The 17,402-nt window shown below is 49.0% G+C and overlaps 1 protein-coding gene across 1 annotated transcript in view; it reads left to right on the top strand.

Annotated features, from left to right (window-relative positions):
• The window catches only part of KIF25 (kinesin family member 25), a 64,351-nt gene extending 47,228 nt beyond the window's left edge, over positions 1-17,123 (top strand). Inside the window, exons 9-15 of the mRNA XM_025382373.1 lie at positions 2,725-2,799; positions 5,837-5,986; positions 11,531-11,707; positions 13,031-13,182; positions 15,110-15,292; positions 15,710-15,865; positions 16,984-17,123. Of these exons, the coding sequence (XP_025238158.1) occupies positions 2,725-2,799; positions 5,837-5,986; positions 11,531-11,707; positions 13,031-13,182; positions 15,110-15,292; positions 15,710-15,865; positions 16,984-17,123 (1,033 nt within the window). The remainder of the gene's footprint in view (positions 1-2,724; positions 2,800-5,836; positions 5,987-11,530; positions 11,708-13,030; positions 13,183-15,109; positions 15,293-15,709; positions 15,866-16,983) is intronic.
• Positions 17,124-17,402: the final 279 nt, after the last annotated feature.

Genomic DNA, 17,402 nt, shown 5'->3' with positions numbered 1-17,402 from the left:
GTCCACCTCGGCCTCCCAAAGTGCTAGGATTGCAGACGTGAGCCATCGTGCCCAGCCTGCAACACCACTTATTAAAACACCTCTGTCCCCACTGATCTGAGATGTCCCTTTATCTGACCCATTGCCACATGGAGTTGTGTCTGTCTGGCATTTCCCCCTCTTCCTTCAGCCTACTTACTAATTCACGCAGCAACACCAAGCTATTGTAGATAGAGTCTCAGAGAAGGTTCCAGTGTCTGAGCTCACCCCATCCCAGTTCCTCTATTTTCCAGGGCTTCTTTCTATTCTCACTATTTTATTTTGCCAGGAAAAAAAAAAAATTATAATAACTGTGGAGCTCCAGGAAAAACCTGACAGCATATACTGTATTTTGGGGGGATTGAGGTAAGTTTATAAACTAACTTTGGAAAAATGGGCATCTTCATGAGTTGACTCTTCCATTCAGGAACATGCTGTGACTTTTCACTTATTTGAGTTTAATCATGTATTTTCATGAGCCTTTTATCATTTTCTTTATGAAGGATTAGAACATTTCTTATTAAGTTTATTCCCAGGCATATTTTTGTTGCTATCACTAATAGAGTCTCATCTCCCAGCATGGCTTCTAACTCTATTTGTATATAGAGAGGCCATTGATGTTTTCGCATTAATTTTATGACCTGCTGTTTTGTTAAATTATTGTATTGATTTAGTAATTTTCTTTGTCATTTGAATTTGGATTTCTCAGATGTATGGCCGTGTTAGCTCCAAGGGGAAATTGTTTTATCTTTTCTGATTCTTATGTCACTAATTGATTTCTTTTGTCCAACTGCATAAGCCAATCATAGCTCGATGCAGTATTAAATAGTGCTGCAGGTAAAGAGTACTGCAGGTAAATAGTATTGCAAGAAAAGAGTATTGCAGGTAAAGAGTACTGCAGGTAAATAGTATTGCAAGAAAAGAGTATTGCAGGTAAAGAGTACTGCAGGTAAATAGTATTGCAGGTAAATAGTATTGCAGGAAAAGAGTATTGCAGGTAAAGAATATTGCAGGTAGTCGGCATCTTGGACTTTTCCCTCCCATTACTGGGAAAAACTCCAGTATTCTTTAAAGGTAAGATGTTCACAAAGCCTAAAATATTTACTATCTAGTTTTTTTTGAGAAAAAGTTTGCTAACCCTTGCCATAGATTAGGAGACTTAGAAGGCAGCAACCCTGTGCAGTGTAGATGCCATGATGAATTATCATTTCTAAAACACTGACTGGAAAAAGAAACTTACTAGACAACTGAGGAAATGCAAACACTGACTTTTGGATGGTGCTAAGGAATAACTAACATTCATTTTTAAGGCATGGTCGTGGGAATACTGTTATGTTTTAAAGTCATCATCCTTTACAGATGTACTGGCCTTTCCAGATGAAATGAACCTCAGGTCAGCTTCCGCATGAGAAGCAGGCCAGGCCTGGGTCTGGAGCCATCCTGGCCTTCCCAGATGAAACGGACCTCGGGTCAGCTTCAGTGTGAGAAGCAGGCCAGGCCTGGGTCTGGAGCTGGGCAATGTGCACATGGGGCTGACTTTTCTATTCTTTCTACTTTTGTATCTTGGTGTATTTTCTGAGTGAAAAGTTAAAAAGGATCTCAGCCCTGAGCATCTTCCCACACAGTGCTCACCGTACCCTCTACATCATGCATATGGCAACACCTCATAAGGGTCCCCACTCCGTGTAAAATTAATCCCGTGGCTGGAGATGACATGGATCAACTGAGCGACAGGACACCCTTGAAAATTAAGGAAGGAAAAAACGTGGTTCCAGCTAAGTCAAAACCTGTAGTTCAGGAAACTGAGTTTCACATCAAAGCAGACCTGACCAAGCGCAACCAACCGCCACTGCTGGGCAGCTGCCAGGGAGCCTGCTCTCTCACTGCGCTCCAGGCTGCTTTCAAATTGTGCAGGAAATGGCATTTTTTGGACGTTGCTTCCTATTTTGTTTTATTTGTACCTGTTTATAGACCCAGAACCACATGAAGTTTCCTTTGCAGAGCAGACATCCAATCCCATGATATCGATTCAAGTTCTGCTGAACTGACCTGGGGCCTAGGAAAACAAGATTTTTAAAAGCTTGAACACAAAAAGCAAATGTTATATATCAAATATTGCTCAGAGTGTGAGTTTGACATTGTTACTGTTGGGCCCTCCACAGTAGAGCCGATTTAGTTATGGGATAATTATATCCTCCCTCTGTCCCTCTCTCTCTCTCCCTCCTTCCCCCTCCTCCTCCCTCCCCTCCTCTTCCCCCTCCTCCCCCCTCCCCTCCTCTTCCTCCTCCTCCTCCCCCCTCCCCTCCCCCTCTCTCCTCCCCCCTGCCCTCCCCCTCTCTCCTCCCCTCTCCTCCCCTCCCCCTCCTCCCTCCTGTTCCCCGTCCTCTCTCCTCCCTTCCCCCCCCCCGATTTCTCCTCCCCTCTCCTTTCTCCTCCCCCTCCCCTCCCTTTCCTTCCCTCCTATCTTGCAAGCATTTGTCACTTCATTTATGCTTATTACATTTTCATAGCAGAAAGTAGTATCTTTTTCTTAACCTCTGTTATCTTGAAAAATAACACAGATTAATCTTTTGTTGAAGAGTTCCGATGGTGTTGCGGGGATGGGAAGTCCACGGGGGTATTGTGTTCCCAGGTTTCTGAGTCTGCATATGCTATAGTAGCTTTCTGCTTCTTCTATTAATGCAGTGTTTTCCCTTTGTCTCTCAGGGTTTATGGTCCAGCAGAGTCTCAGAGTGTGGTCTTTGGAGATGTGCGCCCCCTACTCACGTCTCTCTTGGATGGGTGAGTGAAAATACTTTGCAGGCCAGTTATCACAGTTACATTTGAATATAAAGAAGCTTCATTGTGCTGTGGAGTGAGAATGTCGCATTAGAGTCTGAGCATTTTACAGCACTGCAGAGCATGTCCATGGGTCACCCAGCGTGGACTCCGCTTGCATCTCCACACCCTGGGAAAAGCAGTGAGAATGATTTGGAGAATGCTTGTTAAATGAGTATATCCACCTGGGATTCCAAACTCCATTTTGGTTACATTGTATGTGGGCTTCAGCCTGTGCATGCAGCTGCCATTCTCTCTGGGATCCTTTTATATTTCAGAATTAAAAAAAAAAATCTGTAAGGAATGTTCACGTCAGATTTAGGGACTTTTCCCTTTGGGAATCAGCCTTCTATTCTTGCAATATACAACTACTGATGTCAAAGGCAGCGGGTCGTAATTTAGGAATGAAGAATATTTTTTTACTTAATGGAGACACCTTAAGCCCATATTTTCCACTCCGGGCATTTTGAAGAATCTCAGTTTTCTGGCAGAAATCCACGTCAAGTTCCTGACGAAGACTTACTTGCATTTGTCCAGCAAAGCCTTCTGCACAGCCAACCGCAAGGAACCTCAAGGACCCAGAAACTGTAATTACACAGCGTGCTGCGCGCCCCAAAGGCGCATGATCCGACCAGTAGGTCAACTCAGGAAGCTCCTGCGTCTGACCGCGCACGCACGCGGGGCCGCTCTGCCAATCGTGATGCAGTTGCTGCTTCAACTCTTCCTCCAGAAGGCTGGAATTTTTATAACCATCTGAAGAAATGGTTTTGAAAATGATAGGGGAGTCTCCTTTCAAATAGGCATCTTTTAAGTAAGCAGATTCCAGAAATAAGAAAGACATCGTGGTCACAGTGATCACTGCCAGAACTGCCTTTCCAGGATAACGCGAAACAGATGGAGTTAGTTTAAGTTCTGAGTCTTGTCAGCAAAAAGAGTCAAAGTCTGTAAAATATTGGGAGAGATCTATCCTGAGCCAAATATGAGTGACCGTGGCCCAGGTCACAGCCCAGGAGGTCCTGAGAACATGTGCCGAAGGTGGTTGGGCACAGTTTGGTTTTATACATTTCAGAGAGACATGAGACTTCAATCCAGTTAATTTAAGAAATGCATTGGCTCCGGAATGTCTGGGTTAAGGTAAAGGATTATGGAGACTAAAGTTCTTATTTGCAGAGGAAGTCTTCATGTGGCAGCTTCAGAGAGAACAGATCATAGATGTTTCTTACCAGATGTAAGGTTTGTGTCGATATTAACGATGTTAACGCTGGAGGATATCATGAAGCTTGTCTGGCCCCCACTTCCTGTCATGGCCTGAACCAGACTCTGAGATAAAATTTTAGAGTGCCCTGGCCAAGGAGGAAGTCCATTCAGATGGCTGGGGGCCCTTAGAATTGTATTTCTGGTTTACAGCCTCCTTCTTCAGGAAGTTTCCTTTTACTCTACATTCTTAAATGGTTGAAAGACCCCTGTAAGAACCCATTTATCTGTTGTGGTCAAAGATATTCTCCACACAAAGAAATGCATGTAAATGAATTCAGGGAAGCCGGAAGAGACGTAGCCTGTAGTGGGGTTTTGTTATGCATGCCTTGAGACTTTTTAATCCTGGAAGGAAAACTCCCAGGATGGTAAAGGAGAGGCCTGATCAGTTTGGCGGGAGCATGTGGTTTCCAGGCTCTTGTGGCTGGAATGTAACAGTCAACCCTGGTGACTCGAACAGTCAGCCCCAGGACTGGGCTCTGCTGCTTTTCCTATCCTGTTCTAGGGGCGATTTAGATGTCAGTCAATGAGAACACTGTCTCACAATCATTTTGTCAAAACAACAACCTTTATTTGTTTGACTTGTGGTGGATACACCACATTAAACCGGTATTGATAAATCGGAGTCACAGTTGACCAGTTAAGTCAGAATTTCTGAGTTCAGGACTTGCTGAATGTCCCCAGGTGACTTGGACGAGGGGTCAGGGCTGGAGATCCTGCTCTGAGGCATGAACCCACTTAACATCAGGTCAGGTGGACCCACACCTTTACAACCACGAACATCTTCAACATCATGACTGAGAAGAGGATTTTCTATTATACTTATTTTAAATAGTCTTCCAAATATTTCCGATCCTCCCATTCATACTTTGGGCTAAACAGCACAACTGGAAGGAAATGTGGGGATCCGTTGGTAGTTCTTGTCTTCTCTGAAATAAGCTGCAGTCAGCTAATCAAGGGTCTTGGGGCCAAGAGGTGGCAGGTGCTGCTGTCACAGAGAGCACCTCAGCACATGTGGATTGACTGTGGACATGAACACCTCAAAGTCCCTTCCAGTTACAAAGTACAAAAATAGTTTTTGTATGAAAACGTATACAAAAATGACTCATGCTTGTAATCCCAGCACTTTCGGAGGCTAAAGCAGGAGGATCCCTTGAGTCCAGGAGTTTGAGACCAGCCTGGCCAACATGGCGAAACTCTGTCTCTACTAAAAATACAAACATTAGCTGGGCTGATCTCAGCTACTCGGGAGGCTAAGGCAGGAGAATCGCTTGAACCCATGAGGCAGAGGTTGCAGTGAGCTAAAATTGAGCCATTGCACTCTAGCCTGGGTGACAGAGCAAGAAAAAAAAGAAAAAAAAAAAAAAAGGATAGTTACAGTGAAGGTATGCGGATTTAGGAAGGCCTTGCGAAGGCCAGAATCCCTGTGTGAACGCTAAACGGGAGAATGGGGAGATGGAAATACGCAGGAGAAACAGGGAAGGATGAACCCACGCTGTGTGTGTGTGTGTGTCAGTGCAAATACCGTTCAATCCAATATTGTACAACAAGATAGCAACCAGGATGGATGATGCAAAAAACAAATAGTTGTGGTTAAATGAAAACGTAATTTATAAGAAATGGAGTAACAGGGGAATAGGGAATGAAATGTATTGAAGTTTCTCAGACAAGTGAAAATTTTTCCTGGAATGTTCTTGGCACTAGCCCTCCGTGTGTTTTGCTGGACTGAATCTGCTCTGAATTTTAGGTACAATGTTTGTGTTATGGCGTATGGACAGACGGGCAGCGGGAAGAGCTACACCATGTTGGGACCCCGTTCGGATGACGGCCCTGTGTTGCCGCTTGACCCACAGAGTGACTTAGGAATTATCCCTAGAGCAGCTGAGGAGCTCTTCAGGTACCGCTGACGGTGATGAGTGGGGCAGAGAAATATGGCAGGCAAGCCAGGCAGTCAGCACCTTGGTTATCACACGGCAAAAATTATGACCACTTTTTTTTGAAGAAGGTGGTCAAACCCCATGACCTCATCAGATACATTCAACACTACCAAGCGCTTCCATACTTCTGGGCATTATTGCTACCAATTCCTGTGATGAAATTTTGTTCAGATTCTATCATTAAGACAAAGCTTTTTTGAGTCTTTAATTTTTTTAGCAACAAGGTCTTGCTTTGTCACCCAGGCTGGAGTGCAATGGTGCGATCTCGGCTCACTACAACCTGTGCCTCCTGGGTTCAAGCAATTCTCCCTCCTCAGCCTCCCTAGTAGCTGGGATCACAGGTGTGCCCCACCACGCCCAGCTAATTTTTGTATTTTTAGTAGAGATGGGGTTTTGCCATGTTGGCCATGCTGGTCTCAAACTCCTGACCTTAGGTGATCCACTCGCCTCGGCCTCCGAAAGGGCTGGGATTGTAGGCATGAGGCACCGTGCCTGGCTAAGACAAAACTTCTTGAAAGAGATCCCAAGTTAGAGGGTTTCCTAGGTAGGGGTGGAGGTGGGGGATGGTGGGGGATGGAAGTTTTCTGTCCTGGAATGGGAAACACAGAGGGAAAACTCCCATTCTTCCGTCGCCCTTCCTCCTGCCGCCATCAGGAGTGTATGCATCCACTTCTCTTTAGGGGTCCAGCCAACATGGCCTGCGAAGATGCTCCCGACTGTTAGCACATTTTCGAAAGAGACCCACTGCCCGTGTCATGATTTCACCAACAAAATTAGTCCTAGAAAAAAGAATAGTAAAAAGTCATTTCAGCAGCCAGGTGTGGTGGCTCACATCTGTAATTCCAGTGTGTCCAGAATTAGTGGGTTCTTGGTCTCGCTGACTTCAAGAACGAAGCGTGGACCCTCATGGTGTTACAGTTCTTAAAGATGGTGTGTCCGGAGTGTGTTCCTTCAGATGTGTCCATAGTTTCTTCCTTCTGGTGGGTTCGTCTTCTCGCTGACTTCAGGAGTGAAGCTGCAGACCTTTGCGGTGGGTGTTACAGCTCTTAAAGGCAGCATGGACCCAAAGAGTGAGCAGCAGCAAGATTTATTATAAAGAGCGAAAGAACAAAGCTTGCACAGTGTGGAAGGGGACGCGAGCGGGTTGCCACTGTTGGCTGGGGCAGCCTGCTTTTATTCCCTTATCTGACCCCACCACATCCTGCTGATTGGTCCATTTTACAGAGAGCTGATCCATCTATTTTACAGAGAACTGATTGGTCCATTTTACAGAGAGCTGATTGGTCCATTTTGACAGCGTGCTGATTGGTGCGTTTACAATCCCCGAGCTAGACACAGAGTGCTGATTGGTGCGTTTACAATCCTGTAGCTAGACACAGAGTGCTAGGCAAAAAAGTTCTCAAAGTTCCCACTAGGTTAGCTAGATACAGAGTACTGATTCATGTATTTACAAACCTTGAGCTAGACACAGAGTACTGATTGGTGTATTTACAAACCCTAAGCTAGACACAGAGCGCTGATTGGTGCATTTACAATCCTTTAGCTAGACACAGAATGCTAGACAGAAAAGTTCTCCAAGTCCCCACTAGGTTAGCTAGATACAGAGCACTGCCAAGTGGTGAGACTCGCCTATCGCCAAGTGACAACCCACTCAGGTCCCTTTCCACACTGTGGAAGCTTTATTCTTTTGTTCTTTACAATATATCTTGCTGCTGCTCACTCTTTGTGTCCACACTGTCTTTTTGAGCTGTAACACTCACTGCAAAGGTCTGCAGCTTCACTCCTGAAGCCAGTGAGACCACGCACCCACCAGAAGGAAGAAACTCCAAACACGTCCGAACGTCAGAAGGAACAAACTCCAGACACACCATCTTTAAGAACTGTAACACTCACCGCTAGGGTCCGCAGCTTCATTCTTGAAGTCAGTGAGACCAAGAACCTACCAATTCCGGACACATCAGCACTTTGGGAGGCCGAGGCAGGAGGATCACGAGGTCAGGAGTTTGAGCTTGCATGAGTTGTGCATGTCATTAAATATTCGACCAGTCATTTTTCCTTCTGCTAAGCAAACTCTGTAAGTTCCAGAAACTTTAAGGCTCAGGCAAGAGCACTGGGGAACTGAGGTAGAAAGTGGGAGAGAATGGTGGGAGTTTCCAGACTCCCTCCCCACCCCGCGCCGCGTTTCTTCTCATCTGTGAGAGCGGGGACACCGTGGTGGAACGAGGCAATGTGGCCAGGCAGCACGTCCCAGAGGTGGACTTCCTAGTGTTCCCAGCCTGAGCTGCATGCTTGCTTCCAAGGCCATTTCCGCCCTCAGCTGGGCTTAGAGACGCAGGATGCACAGCCAGTGAGAGCAGGCCTCATACTTTGACCTATGGAAGCATACCCAGGATGGCAGAGGGCTGCGAGGGGGCGGGAGCGGCGCTGTGGGGGTGAGGGGAGCGGAGCAGCGCTGCCGGGGCGGGAACTGCGCTGAGGGAGCGAAGGGCTGTTAGCTGCCTAAAAATGTTGGGGAAGATCCATCAGGACCATGGCCAGTGGGCTGGGCCTCTCCAGAAACCGGATGATCAGCGTTGCCAATGGGCCCATCGCGTAACTGGCAAGCGTTTCAGTCGCCTCCTTTCTGAAATGGTTTTTCCGTTTTGCTGTTCTGAGCCTCGGGTGCTGTGCGTCTCCCTCCAGGGCACAGTGATTTGTGGCACTGGAATCCCTCAGTCTGAGTCTCAGAATCTCTGCTCTTCCAAGTGAATGGCCCCGGGCAAGGCCCTACTCTCCCTGTACCTCTCTTTCCTCGTTTGCAGAAACGAGAATCCGAGCAGACACGGACCGTGTCCTCCCTCGTCGCATCCACACCTGGAGAGGGGTGCGCTGGGCCAGGGCTGGGGGTGAGCTTGGGTGTTCGTGACTCCAGTTGCAAACGGCCCTCTGCCCGAAATGATACACAACCACAGTGACGTCAGTGCTGATGTCGGAGATAGTTTACAGGAACCCTTGACCCTGAAAACCGCTACTCTTAGATTGCTGAAGGCACCCGAGAAGCCATTTCCTGTTGTTTTAAAGTAAATAAAATGCTACTGCCTGGATTCCTTGGCTCTGCACCTCCGTCTTCTTCCTTCTAAACCTGGTTGTTGACACCGCCTCCTTCCCGACTGGTCTCCGCTGTCATCCTTATCAACAGGAGTGTGTGGTGTTTCTCCACCTGCTACGCACCGTCAGAGGCACAAGGGATCCAAAAGTGCATGGGATCAATTTTCTGCTTTTAAAAAGTCTAGAGTGGAAATGGGTAATTATGACCCAGTAGGAAATGGGCAGGAAAAGATGGCAGAGACAAAGCATGGCCCTGCCCCTCCCCACCCCAGAGAATCGGGGAAGCTGCCGATGCATTTGAATCACACCCATTCATCGCAGGACCTGCAGTCCTTTACCTGTGTGTCTCCTTCTCAACACTATGCTGCTTAAAGGCTAAGACTGAAGCTTGTGGTTTTCACCGTTGTCCCTAGAATCTAGTCAACAGCCCAATAATTACTTGTGGGAAATCTCTCAAATTAACTCCTCGGTATTATGTAATTGAGAAATTTCTAACTTAGGTTTTGCGACACTCCAAGAACAAACTGTCACATAAAGGATGGGCCCAAGTGTGGAGGTTAAGTTTCTGGCTATGTGGTGCATTTTTACCTAACGTGTGGAGAGGAGGATTATGTAAAAACTCTAGGCTGGGCACAGTGGCTCACACCTGTAATCCCATAACTTTGGGAGGCTTAGGCGGGTGGATCACCTGAGGCCAGGAGTTCGAGACCAGCCTGGCCAACATGGCGAAACCCTGTCTCTACTAAAAATACAAAAACTAGCCGGGCATGGTGGCGGGCACCTGTAATCTCAGCTACTGAGGAGGTTGAGGCAGGAGAATCAACTGAACCTGGGTGGCAGAGGTTGCAGTGAGCCGAGAATGTGCCTCTGCATTTCAGCCTGGGTGACAGAGCAAGACTCTGTCTCAAAAAAATAAACAAATATAAAGTAAAATAAAATCTGTAGCTAACTTCATTTTTCACTGTTGCACACACTCTTCTTAGAGTGTTCTCACCTAACCCCAGTGCTGAACCTGTCGAATCCAAATCTTGATGCTTTGCCAATAATGATTTTTACCTTAAGAGTTTTACTTACTTTCTCTTTCATTTTAGTCTTCATCATTTTCTTTACTGTTTATCATTAGAAGACAAAACTCCTCTAGATCTGGATGAAAAATTCAGCCTAGCAGTGCCTGGGTGGGAAACATCCCGACTGGATTTTCCCTCGAGTACAGATAGCACCCCGTCACTCGGGACTTCCCGCCCGGTTCTCAGAATAGCCTTAGGAACAAGAAAAGCACAATGCTCACTGTGGGATTGACATCACCTTGCACGAGGTAGAGAGGCAGCCACCTCCAGCAGACAGAAAGAGGCCTTTGTTGTTTGGTGACAAGGTTGGAAGGGGAGTTTTTTCAGAGACAAACCAGAAAGCCAGAGGGAGGAGAGAGGAAGGGAAGGAATCCAGGGTTAGCACTCACCTTTTCCTTGTTGTGGGATTACAGTTTTCTTTCTCTCTCTCTCTCTCTCTCTCTCTCTGTAGTATCTTTATTTAAAAACATTCCTATAGTCAGCACATAGTTCTTTAAAACATGGAGCAAACTAAGATGTGCAGCTGCTTTTGTTTTTTGAGACGGAGTCTCGCTCTGTCGCCAGGCTGGAGTGCAGTGGCGCGATCTCAGCTCACTGCAACCTGCACCTCCCAGGTTCAAGCGATTCTCCTGCCTCCGCCTCCCAAGTAGTTGGGACTACAGGCACACACCACCACGCCCAGCTAAGTTTTGTATTTTTAGCAGAGATGGGGTTTCACCAGGTTGGCCATGATGGTCTCGATCTCTTGACTCGTGATCCACCCGCCTCGGCCTCCTGAAGTGCTGGGATTACAGGCGTGAGCCACCGCGCCCAGCTGTGCAGCTGTTTTTTAAAGAGCCAGAGTTAGTTTGATGGGTCTTACTTGCAGGAAAGTTGCAGTTGGAAGGCATAAGTGGAATTGGAATAAAGAAGCTTCCCTGAAGTGGAAAAGTTTTAAAATAAGCAAACCCCATCACTGGAGAAGTGCTAGAGGCCCAAACATCCTTGCACCTTGCCTTGGGTGTCTGCAGTGATCGATCAGTGGGGCATGGTAATTTCTAGACCACAGCCATGTGATATTCAGGCTTCTTTGCCCTGTGTATTTAGAATCCTCAGTGTTCTGGTTGCAAAGCTGTTGGTTTAAATATAACTCTGATAAAATAACTGCTCCCAAGACACGTATTCACCCTACAACCTAAATGGCACACCCCCTTTCCCCGAGTGATCTTGGGGTGAGTAACGTGCAGCCCTCTGCTCGGACCCCAGCATTCTTACTGAGCATCCTCTAGGGCATCTGGAGCTGTGACTGGCTTACACTGAAAATCACTCTGTGAGACTTTCTGAAAGTTTCTCTTGTGTGTTTTCCCGCAGGCTCATTTCGGAAAATCCCTCAAGAAGCCCAAAGGTTGAAGTCTCCATAGTGGAAGTTTACAATAATGACATTTTTGACCTTCTGGCCAAAGACACTGTTGCAGCAGTGTCGGGGGTCAAGCGTGAGGTGATGACAGCCAAGGACGGACGAACAGAGGTTGCGCTGCTGGCCTCTGAGTGAGTACTGCACTTGCCCTGTGCTGCTGGCCTCTGAGTGAGAATGGCACCTGCCCCATGGTCAGGAGGCTGGACGTCTCTAAACGAGCTCCCCACGCCCAAGGATCCCAAGGAGAATCGGCCGTGGTGGCCCAGTCAGTGCTCCTTGTCACTGAATGATTCCTTGTGTGTTTTCATGCTTCGTATGTGTTGCACAATTGTCAATTTGCTGTAAGAATGATCTTTCTTTAAAGTTGGGTATGTCGGGATGATATATTTGTTAATTAGCTGGAATAGGTGATCATTTCACAATGTATTCACATATCAAAATATCAAGGTGTATACTTTAAACATATACCATTTTCATACGTTATTAATATCTTAAAGCTGTTAGAGATAAAAGTAAAAAAAAAAAACAAAATATTTTTACAATCAAAATTAAAATAAACAAATAAACGTAGCCTTGAAAAAATCTTCGTAAGAGCACCTTGGACGGGCGTCATCCCATCTCACAGATGAGGAAGCAGGCTTGCAGAGGTGAAAGAACTTGCCCACCCCACTCAGGCTAGGAGAGATGAACTTATCCACATTTGTAAATATCAGTATTTCATAGAATATGTAATGAATCCTCTTATAAAAGTGAGGATCCCCCATATGAAGTATTTTCCTCAAAGTTCCCTATTTTCAAATCCACATGCATGTGCTGGATTTGCCCCAATGGGGGTGCAGCTGGGAGCTGACAAAAGGAACCCTCCCCACGAGTGAGGGCCCGGAGAGGCTGCCCATCCTGGGCCCCAGAGGCAGCAAGGGAAGGGCCCGCCAGCCATGCCGAATATTTCACAGAGCTGAAGGAAATCATCCGTGCAACCCTGATACGGTCACACAAAGTCACCTGAAATTTGAGCCTTTGACTGACAGCTGTGATGGAAGTGTTATCTCCTGCTGATTAAGAGCTCTGATTAGCAGTCATATCTCATCCACTAACATGGGGAAATGGGTTAAACCTTTATTTCATAAATCAGATTTGATGCACAAAATACTTTTAAAACATGGTCACTGGAGGCTCTAATAAATAAAGGAATAGTTGATGTTGAAAAGGTTAGCAACCTCTGATTTTGTTCGGAAGCAGTCCATTATTTCAGGGTTAGCGATTAGAGATGCTATAGGTTGGTTAGGCCTCGAAAGGAAAAAGTTTGCTTTACCATGTTTCGTTGTGCCCAGGACTGGCTTTAGTCCCCCATTGGCATGCGTGGCTCATGTAAGAGGAGCCGAGGAGGCTTGGAAGTCGCCTTGGGTAAGGGGGGCCGCCCGTGCTGTGTTCCCCACTGCTTGCCTTGTCTGTAGGGCTGTTGGCAGCGCCTCAAAACTGATGGAGCTCGTTCGTGGAGGTCTGCAGCTCAGAGCAAAGCACCCCACCCTGGTGCATGCGGATTCTTCCAGGTCTCACCTGATAATTACAGTGACTCTAACAACAGCCGCCTGCTCTGATAGCACTGGTAAGTCACCATTTGTGCTTGGTCAGTGGCAAGTAACAGAAAAACCCACTTAAGGAGAAAAAAAAAAAATCAGGCCAGGCGCAGTGGCTCACGCCTGTAATTCCAGCACTTTGGGAGACTGAGGTGGGTGGATCACCTGAGGTCAAGAGTTCGAGACCAGCCTGGCCAACATGGTGAAACCCTGTCTCTACTAAAAATACAAATATTAGCTGAGCATGGTGGTACACACCTGTAATCCCAGTGACTCAGGAGGCTGAGGCAGGAGAATCGCTTGAACCCAGGAGGCAGAGGTTGCGATGAGCCGAGAGTGTGCCACTGCACTCCAGCCTGGGCAACAGAGCAAAAACTCTGTCAAAAAAAGAAGGAAGAAGAAGAAGAAGGAGGAGGAGGAGGAGGAGGAGGGGAGGAGGGGAGGAGGAGGAGGAGGAGGAGGAGAGGAGGAGGGGAGGAGGGAGGGGAGGAGGGAGGGGAGGAGGGAGGGGAGGAGGGGGGAGGAGGAGGAGGAGGAGGAGAAGGAGGAAAAAAGAAGGGAGAAGGGAGAAGAAGAAAAATCAGTGTGCCTGCAGCATCCAAGGCCTTTCACAGGACCCAGCATGGGAATACCAGCCACACTTTTTCACTGTCTGCATCCCAAACTGAAAAGGCCACTGGGATCACAGGCTGAGAAGAAAAAGTGAGAATGGGAGGGAGGAAAACACTCTGCTAAATAAAATATAACACAGAGAGAAAAGCAGGGCATAATACACTTTGGAGTACATACATTTGTCATGGAAGAAACAATGAGTGTAGTTTCAGTTTAAAACCCAAATTACAAACTGTGCAGTAGATGAAATGATTTCAGTTACGTAATGTATCAGAAAGAACACAAAGGCCTGTGAAGCCTGGGCTGCAGCTCTCCAACTTGAGCTGCGTCCAATCCCCTGCAGCAGGTGGTGGGAACAAATAGCAGACACCACCCATGCTCAGGTTCAGCAGGGCTGGAACTAGACCCCAAACGTGTGTTTCTGCAAGAGCACGGCTCCAGGGACCACACCTGGAGAACCACGGGTCTGGGGCTGGAACATGAGACTGTAGTCCCGTTGAAACCTGGTCTCAGTGGGTTGACACGGGAAAGGCAATTTCTCACTCGTATCGAGGGCCAGTGTGGCTGAACATTCCCCATCTGTCTTGCCACCGTGGCACTTGAAACATGTGACCTCCAAGGTTGCTCGGGCAACGGAAGGCGAGGTGACGGGGACGTGCTGACAGTAGCCCCTGGCAGCCCAGAGCAGGCCACAGCTGGGCACAGGGCCTTGTACCCGCAGGGGGCTGGCAAGGCACAGGCGCCTGATGTTTAGGGAGCACCAACAATCTCTACCAAAAACACTCCCGATACAGGGGAGGCGTGGCTGCCCTTGGTGGTGGGAATAAGACTGGATTTCATGTCCTTAAAAAAAATTGTATGTACTTTCTATGTTTTACACACTGAGTAAATGTTATCTTGCTTTTTAAAAAACCCTAAGAAGTTTGTGTAGGAATAACACACTACAAAGACATTTGCATTAAAATGAAGAGCCCTTTTGTTAGGATTTGTGTGGAAGATTATCAAGCAGATTGTAGAATTTATTTCTAAAAGGGCTCATAGATTTTCTGAGTGGGATTTTGATTAACATCGTTATCAAGTCTTTCTAAGAAGCATTATTTGATTTCCTTTGGGCCAATGAGGCATTAGTTCAACCTTCCACAGTGAAGAAAGCTGCTTTCTAGCTTGCTGTGTTTTCCCCCCGAGAAGCCACTATCCCCTGGACCTCTGCTGGAATCCCACTTCTTACTGGGTGGGAGGTGTGGGCGGGAGGGTGCAGTTCAGAAGCTTCTCAGCCTTGACCAAGGCAAAGCACAGCCTCATGGGTTCATGCAACTGTTTTCCTCCTCGTTGCTCCCCTTGCAGCAGACCAAGCCTGCAGTGCTACCCTCCCCAGGGAGCAAACAGAGGCAGGAAGGGCAGGAAGGAGCCGCAGAACTTCTCAAGGGGCCTCAGCTCCACAGCTGGTTCCCAGGGACCCCGCAGGGCATACGGAGCAGGTGCAGGCCCGGCTGCAGCTCGTGGACTTGGCGGGCAGCGAGTGCATTGGTGAGCAGGAACAGGCATTTCCCTGGGGGGTGGACTCTGCAGAAGCCTATGATCTGATGGAGCTGGGTGTACAGCCAGGCAGCCTGGGAAGCTCTGGGCGGGCCAGGCGTTTCCCCCTCCACAGATGAGTTCCATATCCCCATTACATTCTCAGGGGTTGGTTCTCTTACCCCGGCAACCCGAGAGTCGTGTTCCTCACACTGGCCCTCTGGGAAGAGAAAACCTGAGTTCCCAGCAGGAGCTCGCTTTGAGCTGTGAGCAGAGCCATGAAAGACCCTCGCTCTAATGCCTGTCCCGTCCATGGCCTCCCCTCTACCTGCCTGAAAGCCACTCCTCCCAAGGAGCTGGTTTTGCTTTTCCTGCCTTCTTTCTTGGTGCAAATGGTGATGGTGCGTGGCGGTCCCTGTCCTGTCCCAGGTGTGTCCGGGGTGACCGGGTCGGCCCTGAGGGAGACAGCGTGCATCAACCGCAGCCTTGCAGCCCTGGCAGACGTCCTGGGGGCTTTGTCGGAGCACCGCAGCCACATCCCGTACCGGAACAGCAGGCTCACCCACCTCCTTCAGGACTGCCTCGGTAACCGTTTTCCCCCAAATCCCCCAAGATGGGACACCACGTGCCCCAGGACACGTGCACACACGTCCAGCCTGCACATCCTCGAGGGCCACCCATGTACCCCCTGCACCTCCTGTGCCCTCGCTGTGGCTAGCTGGCACTCCCATGGCACGGTGGTCGTTCTCCTGCACTGTCTCACCTCGGCCTGGTTGCTTGCTTGTTTGGTCTGTGTGTGACTTGCCTACTGGTCGGACTCAGTTTCTCAAGGGTGGCAGCCCTGACCCCTCTCTTCACCAGGGAGTCCACCAGGGCAGCTGAGGGCTCTCTAAGCTGCTGCTGTGTGTGTGGCGTGGGTCCCTCCAGCTGTGTGGACCTGCTTAGGCTGCAAGTTCCTTGGGTCTTTTGGGGGCAGGTGCCAGAAGCCTGGACGCAGCAGATGAAGCATCAGTGCCAGGTGGGGCACAGGCAGCCTCCGTGCAGAGTCATCCAGCTGTGGCTGGATCTGGGCTTTGCAGTTTGCGGGGGAGCTCAGTTAGTGCCCCCTCCCCCCACTCAGACTCCAGACCGGTTGAAAGGGAGGACCCGAGGAAGCATTGCTGTTGCAGGGTGGCCTCTGCTAGGGCTGGGCTTCCTGGCTGAGGGTCCAGGTGGAGTCCCCCAGAGGTGGCCCTGGGCCCTGTAGGCCCTGTCCTGAGAAACGGCCACCGCAGGATGGCAGGGGCACGTGGCCACCACAGTGGAGGCTCCTCCTTCCTGGGAGGACCACCCTGGGAGGTGGTGGAGGGGCCGCTGGTGGTGCTCGGGACTCGGGGAGGCCAGAATGTTCCAGACACTATCCCTGTCTCTCATTGTGGGGTATTTTCCCCCTCTCATGGCAAACTGGCTTCCTCCACACGGTGAATAACGGTGCTGTTCACAGAATCATATTTTTGGATTCTACCTCTAAGACAGAGACCACCTGGTACTCTTGGATTCCAAAGCTTGTAGCCCCAACCGAGAGACGGGGCAACCTAGGCTGGGTGCACAGCCCACTGTGATCTCAGGGGCGGCACCACAGGGCACACAGTGCCCGAGAGCCAGCAGTTCCCTCAGGGAGCCCCGGCCTTGGCCTCTGGGGTCTGCACTTTTCCTCCCCTTAGCTCTCCCTGCCTTCTCCGTTGGTTTTGGTTTCCATCTGTCCCACTTAACCCTTGCTACGGGTCCTGAAGAAAAGGAAGAGACAGAATTCCCCCAGGAGGAGAAGTCCTGGGCACACAGCCCCTGCCCCAGTGGAGCCTGAGGGAGCCACAGGGCCGTGAACAGCAGGTGTGGGCATGAGGGAGCTCTGGAAAACGCAGTCCCAGGGGGCCGAGCACACCGCAGGGTCATGTGCAGACTCACCGTAGGGCTGACTTCATGCCTCCCTCCCAATTCCCGGGACACAGGAGTGTGAGAAGGCCTGCAGCTTCCCCGGGCGAGGGGTACTAGTGACTGGCTGCTGACCCTCCCGGACCCGGGCGAGGGGTGTTAGTGACTGGCTGCTGACCCTCCCGGACCTGGGTGATGGGTGCTAGTGACC

Source organism: Theropithecus gelada, chromosome 4 (assembly GCF_003255815.1).
Source record: "Theropithecus gelada isolate Dixy chromosome 4, Tgel_1.0, whole genome shotgun sequence".
Lineage (NCBI taxonomy): Eukaryota > Metazoa > Chordata > Mammalia > Primates > Cercopithecidae > Theropithecus > Theropithecus gelada.
This window is presented reverse-complemented; position numbering and strand designations above follow the sequence as displayed.